Source organism: Oncorhynchus mykiss, chromosome 12, assembly GCF_013265735.2.
Source record: "Oncorhynchus mykiss isolate Arlee chromosome 12, USDA_OmykA_1.1, whole genome shotgun sequence".
In the NCBI taxonomy this organism is placed as follows: Eukaryota; Metazoa; Chordata; class Actinopteri; order Salmoniformes; family Salmonidae; genus Oncorhynchus; species Oncorhynchus mykiss.
The window spans coordinates 18,471,431-18,492,034 of NC_048576.1; the positions used below are offsets into that span (position 1 = coordinate 18,471,431).

Here is a 20,604-nt window from a genome sequence, read left to right on the forward strand (position 1 = left end):
AATAGCAGCCTCATTCTCATCCAGGCACCACTCATCTAATCCTCCAATCACAGAGCGAGAGAGGAGGGGACAGGGGATGGGTTGTGTGGGCTGGGTTGTTACCGTGGAGACTGAGGCATCCATTCACTGATGGGACTGAGAGTCTGTGTGAGGGGGTGGAGGGAATGAACAGTCTCTCTCGAAGACACAGAATGATCATGAACTGTGTTGTACGTGTTATATAGCTTGCCAAATATATAATGCTTTCTCTAGGACATTGTCACATCACTAGCACTGTTACTTTGTAAAATGTGACACTGTCAAGTGCTTTATTATCTCCCCGGGTAGCCTACCTCAGCAGGTGTTCTATTCTATTCTATTGTTGGGTTCTTTTTGCAGTACTGGCTGGACAGAGAGGACTTTTTTTATGCCAGTTCAGTCTTACATACATGGAACATCTTGTGTAAGTAAGGTTGCAAAATTCTGGGCTTTTAATAAATTCCCTGGTTTTCCAGAAATCCTGGTTGAAGGTTAACGGATTTCCTGCTTATTCCCTCCTGATTCCGACAATCCTACAGCCGGTATTTTGGCAAAAGTTTTTGAACGTACCCAGAATTTTTGCAACCCTAGGTGTGAGAGTAATTAAAGGTCCTTTACACATTAACTTCCTTTGAAGAGAGTAAACCGTTTTTTGTATCAACATGTAAATGTTTGAATAGGATTAGTCAGCGAGCTTGGAAAAGTGACCTATTGGTGACCATCTCATCCATCTGAACATCCAGGTTTACAGCAGATACACTTTTGACCTTGAGATCCACTCTAACTAATACCCCTTACATGTCAAGATGTTTAGCCACAAACTTTACCATGCCGCCAACTTTTCGCTGCCTTTTCTATATATCTGAAAGATATTGCCGGTAACAAAGCCTGTAGCAACGAAGGTAGTCATGAATGCGATAGAATTCTGCTTATGGCTTAGAATGAGTAGAATCAGAGCTTAGCTTGAGCAGCAATGTTGAACATTCCCCCTTTGATCCTGACAAGACGGATGGTTTCAAAATAATAAGAGCAATATGTAGTTGCAAAACATACTTTGGCTTGCTTAAAATTACATTTTCTAAAAGGCAATTTGTGTCATGAAAAAGTAAGCTTTGTTTCCAGATCAAAGTTCCCCAGTCATTGTTGTCTAGTTATTATTGTTGTAAAGTCCTTTGGGTTATATTGTAACCATAGAATAATGTGTTTTTACATCTAAAACCTTAGGTCTGGCTATAATGCTGAGTCACACTAAGTTCACTATAAAGTCCATAAGTTTTTTGTTTCTTAATCGGTCACCAATTACTTTCTGTTTTTGTCTTTTTAGGACGGGGGCGAACAGTTGTTGAGGGAAAAATAATGCATACCATATAGATTTGAGGTACCATAAAGATACAAATAAATCCATAATCATTGCATAATCATCACTCTTCCTCATGAGTGTGGTAGTACTAATGATGGTGGATAAATAAGATAGTTTACTCGGGCTGTTTACCATAGAAAAAATGATCTGTGTAAGTGGGCGTTCCCTCTAGCGTGTCAGAATGCTCTCCTCATGAGCTCACGGTTCCTCCAGAATATCTGGCATGCTCAAGCGAGGAAGGGAACAGCTTGCTCTGGTCAACTGTGTCCCCACAGATGATCCATTATATTGACCAGATACTCAAGTGGCCGCTTGAACAATTATTCAAAAATGGAAGGCGATGGGAGGAGGCAAGATCAGGTGGGTCATTCTAGCGTGTGTGAACAACAGGCACTACTCCTGTATGAAGTGTTTTTTCTTAAAGTTTCTGGGACTTATATCAGTACACTCGTAACAACCTAAGCATTAAGAAAAGTATAATAAATCAAATAAGCGATCAGAAAAAATGTGGGTTAAGGTTGAGTGTCTTGCTTTTTCTTCTGTCTCTGTTAGGCCAAATTAAAAATACCATGTGCCACTAGAGGGAACAGTCTCCTATCTTGAGTTCTCACCATGCCACAATCACCACTGTTGAATAGTACAGAAAGGAAGTTAGAACAGGCTGGCAATGAAACCAGCCTGTTCTCATAGACTAGACATAACATAGTAAATGTAAATCCAGGACACTCAAATTAATATGACACATACATTTTTTTTTTGTTGTATGTTTTCATTTGTGAATGTTCATCATACATCTTGTATGATATGTTACAAATTACAATAACATACAAATATGTTATACATTTCAGATTAATAGGCAGTTGGTCAGGGTGGATGGTAGCTTGTTAACTTGAATGTCTAAGCAACCCAAAGTTTGCGTGATAAAATGTCATCACAGACAACATTACAATTTTAGCTAATTAGCAATTTTGCAACTACTTAGCATGATAGCTAACCCTCTTACCCTAACCCTTTGACCTAACTCCTAACCCTAGCCTTAACCTTAACCCTGACCTTAACCCTAGCCCTAACCTTAATGCTTAACCCTAACTCCTAGCCTAGCTAAAATTAGACACATAGCTACAAATGTGCTGCATATAATATGTTTTGCAAATTCGTAACACATCATACGAATAGTAATTCGTAACATTTAATACTAAATGGATGATGGACACTCACAAATAAATACATACCATATGAAATGTAACATATCATAATAATTTGAGTGTGCCAGATTTACATTTACTGTGTTACATCTACCCCTGAGTCCAGGATGATGCAACAGGTGTTTGTGAATGTTTACTTTATCTATTCATTCTCATGAAATAACTACAGTATTTCTCAGTGGGTGATCATGGTTTAAATATAGCTTTTTATACAACGGGTGGGTCTAATCCTGAATGCTGATAGGTTAAAAGCACATTCCAGCTGGTGTCTATTCCACAAGTTACATCCGGCTAAATCTATGATGTTAAAATGCATATTTACTCTGTTCCATCTGACTGCATTACCCACTGTCTCATCAGTGGCACAGCGGTCTAAGGCACTGCATGAGGTGTCACTACAGACACCCTGGTTCAAATCCAGGCTGTATCAGAACCAGCTGTGATTGGGAGTCCCATCGGGCGGTGCACAATTGGCCCAGTGTCGTCCAGGTTTGGCTGGTGTAGGCTGCCATTGTAAATAATAATTTGTTCTTAACTGTCTTGCCTAGTTAAATAAAGGTACAATTAAAAAATCAGCCCAGGCAGGGAAGTTAAGAACTTGCCAATGCCATGATTACTGTATATATGTGATAACCTTTGTATGCTTGCAATGCGCAATGACTGAAAAGTACTGGGTAAATGGAGATGTACTGCTTTTGTTCCCTGGCTGAGAATGGTCTGAACCTGTTGATTGTCACCCAGGCTCAAGGCCGAGATAGCATAGTGAGAAACCACAGTCTAGACATGTTTTACTCATCTTAGATACTTTGTATCCAATGTTAAGGTATGATTGACGGTAGGTTGTTCACACCACTAGTATAAGGAGCTTTGTCTCCTGTTTCGCCACACAGATCTTTACTATAGACTACTGAGGTACTCTGTATGTGAATCTCTGTCTGCAATTGCATTTTATTACTAAAGAGTTTTATACAAAGGTTCTGTGTCTGTCTATCTGGAAGACTGATTGTTAAAGGAAACTTACATCACCCCATGCACAGGACCACCCAACAGGAGAAAACAGTTCCTGAATAACTAGCTTGATAAGCCTATTGCAACTCCGCTATTCTGTTAATACACAAAGTCACATTTTGTGTGGGCCATATTCACATGGGGACTTTCCGGGTAAAGGCTTTGAAGGCTCACACAAATAATTACATATTAGAACTAACTTGATAATTTAATAGGATATCTGTGGTCTCGTGATTCAGGAGTTGAGGCCGTTGAGCTGGTGTGAGAGAGAACTGACTTACAGAACTGTCCTAGACTGGACCTAGTCTGGACCTAGCTGGACCTAGTGTGGACCTAACTGGACCTGGACCAGTGGAGTCTCTGTCTGCCAGTATTCACAGTTCACAGACTACAGGAGAACAACTGAGCAGGTAAATCCACTTATATTATTAACTATGGCTCTTACAAAGAGGTTCTGTGAGGAGAAGCTTTAATTAGCAATCTGGCGTCTGAGGGACTGGTGAGTGGGACCATCTGGACCAGTGGAAAACAAAACAACAACACAATAGACTCAAAACAAACTAGCTACACTGTTATTAAAAAGGCCAGCTCTTTGAAACTACTTAGCATGTTAGCTAATCCTTACCTTAACCCTTTAACCTAACTCCTAATCCTAACAATAACCCTAAACTTAAATCTTTAACCTAACACTTAACCCTAAAGCTAACCCTTTAACAGAATTCCTAACCTTAACCATAACCATAACCATAACCTCTAACCCTAAGCCCGAGCCTTGCTAAACATTAAGTTTAACCACCTAGCCACCGAGCTACAAATTGTAGTTTGTTACATATCATAAATTTTTCAAATTCATAACATATTGTAAGAAATTGCCGTTAATGACATATTGCGCTAACTGAAATTCATGTCATATGAATTGTAATTCGTATCATACAAGATGTATGATGGACAATCACAAATAAATACATACCATATGAAATGTAACATATCATAAGAATTTGAGTGTGCCAGATTTACATTTACTGTGTTACATCTACCCCTGAGTCCAGGATGATGCAACAGGTGTTTGTGAATGTTTACTTTATCTAAATACAGTGCCTTCAGAAAGTATTAATATCCCTTGACTTATTCCACATTTTGTGTTACAGCCTGAATTCAAAATTGATAAAATATTTTTTTCCACCCATCTACACACAATACCCCATAATGACTGTGAAAATATATTTTTCGAAAAGTTAGCAAATTTACTGAAAAATAAATACAGAAATTTGTCATCTACATAAGTAGTTACCGCTGAGACAATACATTTTAAAATCACAGTTGGCAGCAATTACAGCTGAAAGTCTTTCTGGGTACGTCTCTAATAGCTTTGCACACTTGTCCTGGATTGTACAATATTCACACATTATTATTTTTAAAATTATTCAAGCTCTGTCAAGTTGGTTGCTGATCATTGCTAGACAGCCATTTTCAAGCCATGCCGTAGATTTTAAAGCTGATTAAGTCAAAACTGTACCTTGGCCCCTCAGGAACATTCAATTTCATCTAGGGAAGCAACTCCAGTGTATATTTGGCCTTGTGTTTTTGGTTATTGTCCTGCTGAAAGGTGAATTTGTCTCCCAGTGTCTGTTGGAAAGCAGACTGAACCAGGATTTCCTCTTGGAGTTTGCCAGTGCTTGACGCTATTCTGTTTCTTTTGATCATAAAAAACGTAGTCCTTGCCGATGACAAACATACCCATAACATGACGCAGCCACCACCATGCTTGGATATGAAGAGTGGTACTCAGTGACGTGTTGCGTTGGATTTGTCCCAAACATAACACTTTGTATTTAGGACATAAAGTGCCTACGGAAAGTATTCAGACCCCTTGACCATTTCCACATTTTGTTACGCTACAGCCTTATTCTAAAATTGATTTAAAAAATAAATCAGAAACACAGAATACCCCATAATGACAAAGCAAAAACAGGTTATTATACATTTTTGCAAATGTATTAAAGATAAAAAACAGAAATACATTATTTATGTAAGTATTCTGACCCTTTGCTATGAGACTCAAAATTGAGTTCAGGCGCATCCTGTTTCCAATGATCACCCTTGAAATGTTTCTGCAACTTAAGTTCCTTCGGCGTACACATCATGGACAAACTGAAATGGTCCACCCACACAGACAGTGTGGTCAAGAAGGCGCAATAGCGCCTCTTCAACCTCAGGAGGCTGAAGAAATGTGGCTTGTCACCTAAAACCCTCACAACAGACACACAATTGAAAGCATCCTGTCGAGCTGTGTCACCGCCTGGTACGGCAATTGCACTGCCCTCAACCGCAAGGCTCTCCAGAGGGTGATGCGGTCTGCATAATGCATCACCGGGGGGCAAACTGCCTGCCCTCCAGGACACACCTACAGCACCCGATGTCACAGGAAGGCCAAAAAGATAATCAAGCACAACAACCACCTGAGCCACTGCCTGTTCACCCCGCTACCATCCAGAAGACGAGGTCAGTACAAGTGCATCAAAGCTGGGACCGAGAGACTGAAAAACTGCTTCTATCTCAAGGTCGTCAGACTGTTAAATACATTTATAAATCTTCTTCAGGATCGGTGGGTCCCCTGCGGGATGGTTGAGCTAATCTAGGTTAATGAGATTAGCATGAGGTTGTAAGTAACAAGAACATTTCCCGGGACATAGGCATATCTGATATTGGCAGAAAGCTTAAATTCTTGTTAATCTAACTGCACTGTCCAATTTACAGTAGCTATTATAGTGAAAGAATACCATGCTATTGTTTGAGGAGAGTACACTGTTTTGAACATGAAAAGTTATTAGGAAACAGATTAGGCACATTTGGGCAGTCTCAATTCAAAGTTTTGAATAGAAATGCAATGGTTCTTTGGATCAGTCTAAAACTTTGCGCATACACAGCTGCCACCTAGTGGCCAAAATCCACATTGCACCTGGGCTGGAATAGTACAGTATAGCCTTTCTCTTGCATTTCAAAGATGGTACAATTATTTTTATGTATTATTTTACCAGATCTAATGTGTTATATTCTCCTACACCCCTTTCACATTTCCACAAACTTCAAAGTGTTTATTTTCAAATGGTATCAATAAAATACATATCCTTGCTTCAGGGCCTGAGCTATAGGCAGTTAGATTTGGGTATGCCATTTTAGGCAAGAATTGAGAAAAAAGGGTCCGATCCTTAAAATTTATTTTAATGCCAACATAGACTAAAATCATTAGCCACTTTAATAAATGGATCACTGGTCACTTTTACAAAATGCCACTTTAATAATGTTTACATAAAGTTGATCTCGGAATTTTACATGCACCTTAGCCAAATACATTTAAACTCACAATTCCTGACATTTAAAAAGTAAAAAGTCCCTGTCTTAGGTCAGATAGGATCACCACATTATTTTAAGAATGTGAAATATCAGAATAATAGTAGAGAGAACGATTTATTTCAGTGTTTATTTCTTTCATCACATTCCCAGTGGGTCAGAAGTTTATATACACACAATTAGTATTTGGTAGCATTGCCTTTAAATTGTTTACATTGGGGCAAACATTTCAGGTAGCCTTCCACAAGCTTGCCACAATAAGTTGGTTGAATTTTGGCCCATTCCTCCTGACAGAGCTGGTGTAACTGAGTCAGGTCTGTAGGCTTCCTTGAGCACACATGCTTTTTCAGTTCTGCTCACACATTTTCTATAGGTCTGAGGTCAGGGCTTTGTGATGGCCACTCCAATATCTTGGACTTTGTTGTCCTTAGGCCATTTTGCCACAACTTTGGAAGTATACTTGTGGTCATTGTCCATTTGGAGGACCCATTTGCGACCAAGCTTTAACTTCCTGACTGATGTCTTGAGATGTTGCTTCAATATATCCATATAATTTTCCTTCCTCATGACGCCATCTATTTATAGTGCACCAGTCCCTCCTGCAGCAAAGCACCACCACAACATGATGATGCCACCCCCATGCTTCACGGTTGGGATGGTGTTCATCGGCTGGCAAGCCTCCTCCTTTCCCTCCAAACATAACAATGGTCTTTATGGCCAAGCAGTCCCATTTTTCTTTCATCACACCAGAGGACATTTCTCCAAAAAGTATGATCTTTGTCCCCATGTGCAGTTGCAAACCGTAGTCTGGCGTTTTTATGGCGTTTTTGAGGTAGTGGCTTCTTCCTTGCTGAGCGGCCTTTCAGGTTATGTCGATATAGTTCTCGTTTTACTGTGGATATAGATACTTGTGTACCTGTTTCCTCCAGCATCTTCACAAGGTCATTTGCTGTTGTTCTGGGATTGATTTTCACTTTTCGCACCAAAGTACGTTCATCTCTAGGAGACAGAACGCGTCTCCTTCCTGATCGGTATGATGGCTGCGTGATCCCATGGTGTTTATACTTGCATACTATTGTTTGTACAGATGAACGTGGTACCTTCAGGCGTTTGGAAATTGCTCCCAAGGATGAATTAGACTTGTGGAGGTCTCCAATTTTGATTTAGATTTTCCCATGATGTCAAGCAAAGAGGCACTGAGTTTGAAGGTAGGCCTTGAAATACATCCACAGGTACACCTCCAATTGACTCAAATTATGTCAATTAGCCTATCAGAAGCTTCTAAAGCCATGACATCATTTTCTGGAATTTTCCAAGCTGTTTAAAGGCTCAGTCAATTTAGTGTATGTAATCTTCTGACCGACTGGAATTGTGATACAGTGAATTATAAGTGAAATAATCTGTCTGTAAACAATTGTTGGAAAAATTACTTGTGTCATGCACAACGTAGATGTCCTAACCGACTTGCCAAAACTATAGTTTGTTAACAAAACATTTGTGGAGTGGTTGAAAAATGAGTTTGACTCCATCCTAAGTGTATGTAAACTTCCGACGTCAACTGTATCTTACGTAACTCATCTCATATGTGTATACTGTATTTTATACCATCTATTGCATCTTGCCTATGCTGCTCGGCCATTGCTCATCTATGTATTTTTATGTACATATTCTTATTCCATCCCTTTACATTTGTGTGTATTGGGTAGTTGTTGTGCAATTGTTAGATTGCTTGTTAGACATTACTGCACTGTTGGAACTAGAAGCACAAGCATTTCGCTACCCTCGCATTAACTTCTGATAACCATGTGTATGTGAACAATAAAATTTGATTTGATTTAGCATGACACCTCCACCCCTGAATGGACTGGAATGCCACCACAGGCCTCCTACATTGCCTGGAAAATGGCCATACGTTCAATGGTGTTTGCGATCATACACCTTCCACCCCATATGTAACATGGTTATATTGGTGATTCCCCTTGTCACTTTATTGTTAAGCCAATGGGTTTTTGGTTTTATTTTTGTCTTGCCTTCACCTACTCAACATGGCAGCTTATTGGCTGGTTTGCGTAGCTTGCTTATGAGGGAGGATGTTTCAGTTAAAATCATCACAGTGACCTACCTCCACCTGCTTTTTTCAATTTTTACTAACAACATGCCACTGACTTGACTGAAATGATTGCAACACTCATCAAAGAGCTGCAGTTAGTTTCAGATGGATGTACACAGAGAGCTAATATTAATAATATGCATGTCAATCTCTCCTGGCTGAAAGTGGAGGAGAGATTGATTTCATCACTATTTTGAAATCTGTGAATGTATTGTAATGTTTTACATTTGTATAAACTGCCTTAATTTTGCTGGACCCCAGGAAGAGTAGCTGCTGCGTTGGCAGCAGCTAATGGGGATCCATTTCTGGAAGCTTGCTTCAGAGCTCGGGTATTTTATGTATACCAGGAAGCTAGTTTCTTATGGCAAATGTTTTTTGTTTTTAGGGGTGCGACTGCATCTAGGGTATTGCGCAAGGTAAAATTGAGTTCCTCAGTTAGGTGGTTAACTGATTTTTGTACTCTGAGACTTTTGATTTAACCAAGGATCATCAAAAGTCGTGCTATACATTCTCGGACAACCCAAAGATTCCTAGATGCCCTTCCAGACACCCTCTGCCTACCCCAAAATCAGTTAACCACCTAACTGAGGAACTCAATTTAAACTTGCGCAATACCCTAGATGCAGTCGCACCCCGAACAACAAATAACATTTGTTATAAGAAACTAGCTCCCTGGCATACAGAAAGAACCTGAGCTCTGACGCAAGCTTCCAGAAAATTGTAACGGAAATGGCGCCACACCAAACTGGAAGTCTTCCAACTAGCTTGGAAAGAGAGTACCGTGCAGTATCGAAGAGCCCTCACTGCTACTCGATCATCCTATTTTTCCAACTTAATTGAGGAAAATAAGAACAATCCAAAATGTATTTTTGATACTGTCGCAACGCTAACTAAAAAGCATCATTCCCCAAGAGAGGATGGCTTTCACTTCAGCAGTGATACATTCATGAACTTCTTTGAAGGAAAGATCATGATCATTAGAAAGCAAATTACGGACTCCTCTTTAAATCTGCCGATTCCTCCAAAGCTCAGTTGTCCTGAGTCTGCACAACTCTGCCAGGACCTAGGATCAAGGGAGACACTCAAGTGTTTTAGTACTATATCTCTTGACACAATGTTGAAAATAATCATGGCCTCTAAACCTTCAAGCTGCGTACTGGACCCTATTCCAACTAAACTGCTGAAAGAGATGCTTCCTGTGCTTGGCCATCCTATGCTGAACATAATAAACGGCTCTCTATCCACCGGATGTGTACCAAACTCACTAAAAGTGGCAGTAATAAAGCCTCTCGTGAAAAAGCCAAACCATGGCCCAGAAAATATAAAAAACTAGCGGCCTATATCGAATCTCCCATTCCTCTCAATTTTTTTTGAAAAAGCTATTGCGCAGTATCTCACTGCCTTCCTGAAGACAAACAATGTATGTGAAACGCTTCAGTCCGGTTTTAGACCCCACCATAGCACTGAGACTGCACTTGTGAAGGTGGTAAATTACCTTTTAATGGCGTCAGACCGAGGCTCTGCATCTGTCCTCATGCTCCTAGACCTTAGTGCTGCTTTTGATACCATTGATCACCACATTCTTTTGGAGAGATTGGAAACCCAAATTGGTCTACACGGACAAGTTCTGGCCTGGTTTAGATATTTTCTGTCAATGTTTTGTCCTCTGACAAATCAACTGTAAATTTCGGTGTTCCTCAAGGTTCCGTTTTAGGACCACTATTGTTTTCACTATATATCTTACCTCTTGGTGATGTCATTCGGAAACATAATGTTAACTTTCACTGCTATGCGGATGACAAACAGCTGTACATTTCGATGAAACATGGTGAAGCACCAAAATTGCCCTCCCTGGAAGCCTGTGTTTCAGACTTAACGAAGTGGATGGCTGCAAATTTTCAACTTCTAAACTTGAACAAAACAGAGATGATTGTTCTAGGACCCAAGAAACAAAGAGATCTTCTGTTGAATCTGACAATTGATCTTGATAGTTGTACAGTTGTTTCAAATAAAACTGTGAAGGACCTCTGCGTTACTCTGAACCCTGATCTCTCTTTTGACGAACATATCAAGACTGTTTCAAGGACAGCTTTTTTCCATCTACGTAACATTGCATGAGTCAGAAACTTTCTGTCCAAAAATGATGCAGAAAAATGTATCCATGCTTTTGTCACTTCTAGGTTAGACTACTGCAATGCTCTACTTTTCGGCTACCCGGATAAAGCACTAAATAAACTTCAGTTAGTGCTAAACACGACTGATAGAAACTTGACTAAAACCAAAAAATGTGATCACATTACTCCAGTGCTAGCCTCTCTACACTTGCTTCCTGTTAAGGCAAAGGCTGATTTCAAGGTTTTACTGCTAACCTACAAAGCATTACATGGGCGTGCTCCTACCTATCTTTCTGATTTGGTCCTGCCGTACATACCTACACGTACGCTACGGTCACAAGACGCAGGCCTCCTAACTACCCCTAGAATTTCTAAGCAAACAGCTGGAGGCAGGGCTTTCTCCTATAGAGCTCCATTTTTATGGAATGGTCTGCCTACCCATGTGAGAGACGCAGACTCGGTCTCAACCTTTAAGTCTTCATTGAAGACTCATCTCTTCAGTAGGTCCTATGATTAAGTGTAGTCTGGCCCAGGAGTGTGTGAACGGAAAAGCACTGGAGCAACGAACCGTGCTTGCTGTCTCTGCCTGGCCGGTTCCCCTCTCTCCACTGGGATTCTCTGCCTCTAACCCTATTACAGGAGCTGAGTCACTGGCTTACTGATGCTCTTCCATGCCGTCCCTAGGAGGGTTGCGTCACTTGAGTGGGTTGAGTCACTGACGTGATCTTCCTGTCTGGGTTGGCATCCCCCCTTGGGTTGTGCCATGGTGGAGATCTTTGTGGGTTATACTCGGCCTTGTCTGAGGATGGTAAGTTGTGGTTGAAGATATCCCTCTAGTGGTGTGGGGCTGTGCTTTGGCAAAGTGGGTGGGGTTATATCCTGCCTGTTTGTCCCTGTCCGGGGATATCGTCGGATGGGGCCACAGTGTCTCCTGACTCCTCCTTTCTCAGCCTCCAGTATTTATGCTGCAGTAGTTTGTGTCGGGGGCTAGGGTCAGTCTGTTATATCTGGAGTATTTCTCCTGTCTAATCCAGTGTCCTGTGTGAATTTAAGTATGCTCTTTTTAATTTTCTCTTTCTTTCTCTTTCTCTCTTTCTCTCTCTCGGAGGACCTGAGCCTTAGGACCATGCCTCAGGACTACCTGGCCTGATGACTCCTTGCTGTCCCCAGTCCACCGGGCCGTGCTGCTGCTCCAGTTTCAACTGTTCTACCTGCGGCTATGGAACCCTGACCTTTTCACCGGATGTGCTACCTGCCCCAGACCTGCTGTTTTCAACTCTCTAGAGACAGCAGGAGTGGCAGAGATACTCTGAATGATCGGCTATGAAATGCCAACTGACATTTACTTCTGAGGTGCTGAGCTGTTGCACCCTCGACAACCACTGTGATTATTATTATTTGACCCTGCTGGTCATCTATGAACATTTGAACATCTTGGCCACTCGGCACAGCCAGAAGAGGACTGGCCACCCCTCATAGCCTGGTTACTCTCTATGTTTCTTCCTAGGTTCAGCCCTTTCTAGGGAGTTTTTCCTAGCCACCGTGCTTCTACACCTGCATTGCTTGCTGTTTGGGGTTTTAGGCTGGGTTTCTGTACAGTACTTTGAAATATCAGCTGATGTAAGAAGGGCTTTATAAATACATTTGATTTGATCCATAATAAATACAAATACCTCCATCTCTACCTCCTCCTCCATCTCTACCCCCACCTCCACCCCCACCTCCACCCCCACCTCCACCTCCATCTCTACCTCCTCCTCCAACTCTATCTCTATCACCACTTCTCTCTACCCCCACCTCCACCTCTATCTCTACCTTCACCTCCACCTCTATCTCAACCTCCTCCTCCAACTCTACCCCCACCTCCACCTCTATCTCTACCTTCACCTCCACCTCTATCTCAACCTCCTCCTCCAACTCTATCTCTATCACCACTTCTCTCTACCTCCACCTCTATCTCTATCTCCACCTCTCTCTACCTCTACCGCCACCTCGATCTCTATCTCTACCTCCACCTCTATCTCTATCTCCACCTCTCTCTACCTCTACCGCCACCTCGATCTCTATCTCTACCTCCACCTCTATCTCTACCTCCACCTCTATCTCCACCTCCACCTCTATGTCCACCTCTGTCTCTACCTCTCCCCAGTGGCGCAGTGGTCTAAGACACTGCATCTCAGTGCAAGAGGTGTCACTGCAGTACCTGATTTGAATCCAGGCTGCATCACATCCTGCCGTGATTGGGAATCTGAAAGGGTGGCGCACAATTGGCCCAGCGTCATCCAGGGTAGGCCGTCATTGTAAATAATAATTTATTCTTAACTGACTTGATTAGTTAAATAAAAAATACCTCTACCTCAAATTCTGCCTCTCTCTGTCAAGTTTGCTTCCGTTGTTCGCCAAACATAGGAGTACTCACCTGTGGTCTTTTTATCCATACCAAAGGTCTGATTGCAAAGTGAACATTTATGCAATCACTGTTTGCACATGTGAAGAGAGAAAGTGATCAATTGATAATTCAGCTTAGCTTGTTGAACAGTGTTGCTTTTCATTTGCACACAATAGATTTTAATTGTGAAGGTTGTGCCAAAGGTAGAGAATTGTGTGTTGTGTTTTGCCAAATGTTTGTTGAGGTAGGAAAATGATGTGGATATATTGAAGAAACATCTCAAGACATCAGTCAGGAAGGTAAAGCTTGGTCGTAAATGGGTCCTCCAAATGGATAATGACCCCAAGCATACTTCCAAAGTTGTGGTAAAATGGCTTAAGGACAACAAAGTCAAGGTATTGGAGTGGCCATCACAAAGCCCTGACCTCAATCCTATAGAAAATGTGTGGGCAGAACTGAAAAAGCGTGTGCGAGCAAGGAGGCCTACAAACCTGACTCAGTTACACCAGCTCTGTCAGGAGGAATGGGCCAATATTAACTGAACTTATTTTGGGAAGCTTGTGGAAGGCTACCCGAAATGTTTGACCCAAGTTAAACAATTTAAAGGAAATGCTACCAAATACTAATTGAGTGTATGTAAACTTCTGAACCACTGAGAATAAAATCTGAAATAAATAATTCTCTCTACTATGATTCTGATGTTTCACATTCTGAAAATAAAGTGGTGATCCTAACTGACCTTAAGACAGGGAATTTTTCTTGGAATTAACTGTCAGGAATTGTGAAAAACTGAGTTTAAATGTACTTGGCTAAGGTGTATGTAAACTTCCTACTTCAACTGTATCCACCTCACTCTCAGAGAAAATAAATAGTACTGCTAGGTTTTGCGCTGTCGAATAGGGGGAGGGGGTATTCAACCCAATGTTAGGTAGGTACCCTGTTTGGTATACTCAGTGTAGTATTCATGTCCAGATAGATTTGGTTGAATTTGCTGGACTAAAAATATAATGACTAAAAACTGAAAGTGATAATGCGCAGCTCCATGTCGCAAGGATTTGTACACAATTCCTGAATGCTGAAAATGTCTGATCTTTGTTTTAAAGTATCTGTGACTAAAAGATTCGTATCTGTATTCCCAGTGATGTGAAAAACATAGATTAACTGTGAACTCAGTAAAATCTTTGAAATTGTTGAGCGTTGCGTTTATATTTTTGTTCAGGGTAACTTTGAGGGTTGTTGTGGTGCTTTGTCTCAGTGTTGGTCTCAAATGTACCTCAGGTATCGCTCTTTATAAACTGGGTGTTTTGCGCCTTTAATGCTGATTGGGTGAAAGCCATAGCATATCAGACCAGATACCAAGGGTATGACAAAGCATTTATTTTTACTGCTCTAATTACATTGGTAACCAGTCTATAATAGCAAAAAGGCTGCTCGGGGGTTTGTGATGTATGGCCATTTACCATGGCTAAGGTCTGTATCAAGGCACTCCGCATTGCGTCGTGTGGTAGAACAGCCCTTAGCCATGGTATATTGGCCATATACCACACACACTCAGGCCTTTTTGCTTAAATGCAGTCTTGATCAAACATGGATACAACTCAGAGATTTGTTGAAAAAAAATAAGATACATTTTAACACACACACTTGACTTGACAGAACACACCAACCTAATTGAGCAACCCTTCCCTTGAGACAATGGGTGGCTGAGGCGGGCTTCTTCCCTCCCGCCTCGCAACACGGTCTATTCATTTCTACAGCGCTGCTATGGATGCATCCATCGGCCCTGGAGGCCTCTTCTCATGCCAGCATGTTTAAGGAATTGAGCACAGGGTGTGCTGCCCACTTAGCAAGCTCCTGTAGATGAAAGAGAAAAATAAGTTAGGTTATGGAGCATGAATAAGTTATGTTCCTAAGGTTGTGAATAGTTTTTTATTGTATTTTAACTACAACTCTAAGCTCCCGCTTATCTTTCATTCATTAATCAGGATGCTCTGGATAAATGCTCTCATTGCAATTATCCAGATGGGATCTCATTTTTTTCCATGCTGTGTCCAACTCACCGGACTGCAGGACAGGCTCGAACTGGCCAGCCATGCAGATCTCCTCCTGTTTCCCACGGACAATGCGCTGGATGGCTGGGGGTAGGCCACGTGGGTTACGGGAGAAGATCAGGGAGTAACCATCCTCGCAGCTTCCATCCTCCTTCAGTGTACGGCAGGCGTAGGTGATGGCATAGTTGTCATAGTCGGTGTCAATCACCCAGTAGTTGTCACCTCCACTGGACAGGTAGCTGGCCAGCCCCTGGTAGTTCATAAACATCTTGCCGGGGGTGGTGGGGTTAGGCACACTGTACTGGGCAGCCATGTCAGCACACACAACCCAGAACCTGTCATCACAACAACACACACTCATCAGCACACAATCCAGAACAAACTCAAACTCATATTAGCTCTCGCAAAACAGAACCGGAGGTCAAATACAAACGCAACATTATTGCGATCCATAACATACACTGTAAACTGTTGTCTATATTTCCTGTCCACAAAATCTTGTTGTCTAACAGACAAATTGTTTAGATTAATGTTCGGATATCAAACCACATTCCTCTGTACAATTAGACAATTAGTTTAGACTCTATGCTTTATATGCTAGTTATTAAAAGTTGATATAGACCTACTCACCCGAAGAGAGTGACACGTCCCTTGGAGGAGGCTGTCATAGTGCCGTCATCATCAATGGTGTACTCAGCGGAGATGTTGTCCTGGAGGAATAGTCCCTCAGGGTCCTTCTTCTGAAGGGCATACCACTTCCCTGCATACTGCCACAGAGAGAAACAGAACAAAACCAGAAAGGTGAGAAATGCTCACACATACCGTAGACAGTGATGGAGATGAGGGTGGAAATTCAGAGCACTAAATGTATATATGGAGACGTAAGACTTAATCAGTAGATCATTGTAATAATCTCATATTCATTTACGTTAAACATTCTCGTACAGCCATGTTTATCCAATCATGTTTAGAACTGTTTTTGTCTGTCTAGGGATGTGACCCATAATGTATGTACTGTAGCAAAGCTCACCCTCTTCGGTTCAAAGTCCTCCTTGACTGTGAAGCTGTCGACCACGCAGGAGGCAGACCAGGTGTGTTCCACGCAGGCCATCAGGACCATGAGGAGAGTCAGCTTTGAGGATCCCATGCTGCATAGCAGAGAGAGAGGGAGAGAGAGAGAGAGAGAGAGAGAGAGAGAGAGAGAGAGAGAGAGAGAGAGAGAGAGAGAGAGAGAGAGAACATGGGGATGAACTGACCACACTAGACAAAATATACACTAGATCAGGAGAGAGAGCCTCAAATGAAGTTAGTAAACACACTAGTAGTTGTAGTAAAATTACATAAAAATTTTTTTTTAGGAACGATGGTCATTCTGTTACATGTTCATAGGGTCCTGAGGTAGAAATGAGCTGTCCAATCCCATATTTCGCATGCACATATATACAAAAGCACAACTCATTCTTAGCTAACTAGTATCTTCCAAAATAAATTCATACTGTATTCAAGAACAATATTTACGTTTTCAGTAAGATAATCAAGTTATATTATATCCACGGCTCCTCTTTACCAAGTGGCTGGACCTTACCTTTCTTTGTAAAGATGAGCAGCAAGTAGAACTCAGTGATCTCTGTTTTGTGGTTGTCCGTTAGGTTGTGGAGTCTCTTGTGTTTGGGGTCCTTTATATACACGAACACAGACAAGCTTAATGATTATTTTCACTTCTTGTAAGTAAATAAGGTGATTAAATCGCGGGTTAATCCGGTTGGTGAAATTCCGACTATAATCTGGCTTCACCTCTGAACCCGCCCATGCCTCCCGTAAAAACAATTAGGGCTTTATGTAACTGTGAAGAAACACACACACAAACACACACACACTTACAATGGGAAAATGTATTCTACAAACACAGAGGACCAGCAAGATTAGAGAAAACAGAGCCAGCAGTAATGAGCATTAGTTGTTGTGTTCCAGCACATAAATCATTACTATGCTGATGGAATACTAGTGCCGTTCCACAAAATAAGTGTATTTTGCGTCATTCTTGATATTTTAAGTTGAAATTTTGCACCAAATATAATTTTAAAAGCTGTTATATTAATTTAAGTTCTCTTTATACAATAAATCAGTGCCAAAATTCAGCCTACTGACATGTTCATTTCTGAGACTTACAGAAAGATTTTAACCCACCTAACCCAGGTTTAAGATTTCACTCTGATTGTAAGCCCTAGTTGTTTTGTTCCTTTGACAAAGTTATTTCTGAAGATTATTATTATTTATTTCATGTGATTAGTGATTCATTTTGAAGTAAAAAACAACATGTCCTTCATTTTAAAGTCAACCCCACACTCTAGAAAAAAATGTGCTATCGGCTGTCCCCATAGGAGAACCATTTGAAGAACCCTTGTTGGTTCAATGTAGAAGACTTTTGGTTCCAAGTAGAATTGTTTTGGGTTCCATGTAGAATCCTATCCACAGAGGGTTCTACACAGAACTCAAAATGGTTCTACATGGAACCAAAAGGGTTTTATCTGGAACCAAAAAGGGTTCCCCTATGGGGAATGCCAAAGGGTGTGATAGGTGAACTTAAATCTCATTTTTACATTTTAGTAAATTAGTAGACACTCTTATCCAGAGCAACTTGCAGTAATGAGCTCATACATTTTTGTTCTGGTCCCCAGTGGAAATCAAACCCAGAACTAGTGAGCTAGTGTTTTTATAGATAGGCTTTGTTTGACTCTGATCCATGTATATGTGATGTACATAACTGGCATGGCTTTAAGGTTATGTTTGTAACGTAACACTTGTGTTCTATGGAGACTCCGTGTATGAACTCAGCTGGAAACAACATGATACAATAAACACTAACGCTTCTGTTGTGTCACATACACATGAACGCACTCACACACGCACACACACACACACACACACACACACACACACACACACACACACACACACACACACACACACACACACACACACACACACACACACACACACACACACACACAATTTCCATTTTGAGCCTGCAGGGTGAGGCTGAAATGTCCTAGATTGCTCTCTTCATCTGGAGAGATTCACCCTGATCAGGTGACTTTAATAATATTGTGTAACAAGTGCCATGTGAGATGACCTCACCAGGATCTTAGTATAGTTGCATGATCGTAGTTATTTAAGAAGACCTATTTTTTTTTACATGACATGCCTATTTTTACCACAAGCATGTACTGTGTCAATGGAGTCTCTCTTCTGCTGAGGCTTTTCTCATCCACCTGCACTGGTGTAAAGTACTTCAGTAAAAATACCTTAAAGTACTACTTCAGTCGTTTTCTGGAGTAGCTGTACTTTACTATTTTTGACAACTTTTCCTTTTACTTCACTACATTCCTAAAGAAAATAATGTACTTTTCACTCCATATATTATCCCGGAGAACAACCCTGGTCATCCCTACTGACTCTGATCTGGCGGACTCACTAAACACAAACACTTTGTTGGAGTGTGCCCCTAGCTATCTGTACAAATTATGAAAATAGTGCCGTCTGGTTTTCTTAATATAAGGAATGTGAAATTATTCATACTTTTACTTTTGATACTTAAATACATTTAAAACCAAATACTTTTAGATTTTTACTGGGTGACTTTCACTTTTACTTGAGTCATTTTCTATGAAGGTATCTTTACTTTTACTCAAGTATTACAATTAGGTATTTTTCCCACCACTGTCCACCTGTTACCAGTATAAGAGTGTAATCCCAGTACCTGGAGCCTCCTGCCAGGAGCTGTCTGGAGTTCTCTGGGGACATTTTGTTCTGAGGAGTGGACACAGAGGATGATGGCAAAGGGCATGAATGATTGGCTAATGGGCTCTGCAGAGGAGTGGCACCACCCCTCTTCATTGAATCTTCATTAATTTAACTAAAGGCACTTCCAGTAGTTAGAGCATTGTGTACTGTAATCTTTCTCAACACAACTTTGAGGCATTACACCCAGTGTTATTGTCTATTTCTGGGATAGCTCTTTGGGCATTAGTAGTTCTTTAGTTGTTATGTAGTTCTTTAGTTGTTCTGTAGTTCTTTAGTTGTTCTGTAGTTCTTTAGTTGGTCTGTAGTTTGGTAGTTCTTTAGATGTAATACAGTTGTTTAGTTGTTCTGTAGTTCTTTAGCTGTTCTGTAGTTCTTTGAAAAGCCACATACTGTGCTTGCAAACTCCAAGCTGATGCCTGTACAATATTTATGCTTGTAACACCACACTTGATCTTAGACCTCAGGGAAGATTGCTGGCACATGGATGTCTATTGACAACATCATATGATATTGTACTGCGTTAGACAACGCCCAGCTTTTTCTGTACAGGTATTTTGGTTACCAGGTTACTGTAATCATTTAGACCAGTGGAAAGTAAGTCTAGGCCTGTTGTTGCTTTTTATTCATTCAACCTTTGGGATAGAGGCTGAGAGGGAGCATACATTTGCTGACTATATCTGGCATATCAAATTAATTGAACTGATATTGAAGAATTATAGTGCCAATAGAAAATAACAGAAGGAGTATGACAAACAAGCAACAGTACTAATATGTACTGGTTAAACAAAATCTCTTGAATACAACTATTTTGATGGCTTGAATCTTAATGGCATGGTCAGCCTCAGTAGCAATGATTAACAGTACAAGCACAATTAGCTTGGTCCTTAGTATGAGCCGGCTGCCATCTTGTGTTGTAACACTGTATCTCTAGGTTAAAATGTGGCCCATGCACCAGCGATCACAAAGAGGCAAGAGTTCATTGGTGACGAACAGGTAATGTAGAGGCCTGCAATGGTTGGATTAATATTACAACTAGTGTCATTGGATGTGTACATGTGTTAAATCCCTCATCTCCATGTGTAGAGAGTATCTCAGATAATATAATGCCTTGGGATCAACAGTTCCTCTGCTGTCAGGTCTGTCAGTTCCCCTTGCTGCATGCATACACTATGTACTGACTGACCCCATTAGTTT

At 41.0% G+C, this 20,604-nt stretch overlaps 1 protein-coding gene and 1 long non-coding RNA gene across 2 annotated transcripts; one reads left to right on the plus strand and one right to left on the minus strand.

Annotated features, from left to right (window-relative positions):
• Positions 1–1,579: 1,579 nt before the first annotated feature.
• Positions 1,580–12,315, plus strand: LOC118937636. The gene is made up of 3 exons (XR_005034891.1): positions 1,580–1,738; positions 3,831–4,001; positions 12,275–12,315. It is a non-coding gene; the product is annotated as an uncharacterized LOC118937636 (long non-coding RNA).
• Positions 12,316–14,908: 2,593 nt separating this feature from the next.
• rbp4l (retinol binding protein 4, like) lies at positions 14,909–17,243 on the minus strand. The gene is made up of 5 exons (XM_021622908.2): positions 17,192–17,243; positions 16,637–16,754; positions 16,237–16,373; positions 15,616–15,941; positions 14,909–15,409 (listed from the first exon to the last, which is right to left on the minus strand). The coding sequence occupies exons 2-5, from the start codon at positions 16,751–16,753 to the stop codon at positions 15,399–15,401; spliced, it is 591 nt and encodes a 196-aa protein (XP_021478583.1). The 5' UTR covers position 16,754; positions 17,192–17,243; the 3' UTR covers positions 14,909–15,398.
• Between the last annotated feature and the right edge of the window lie 3,361 nt (positions 17,244–20,604).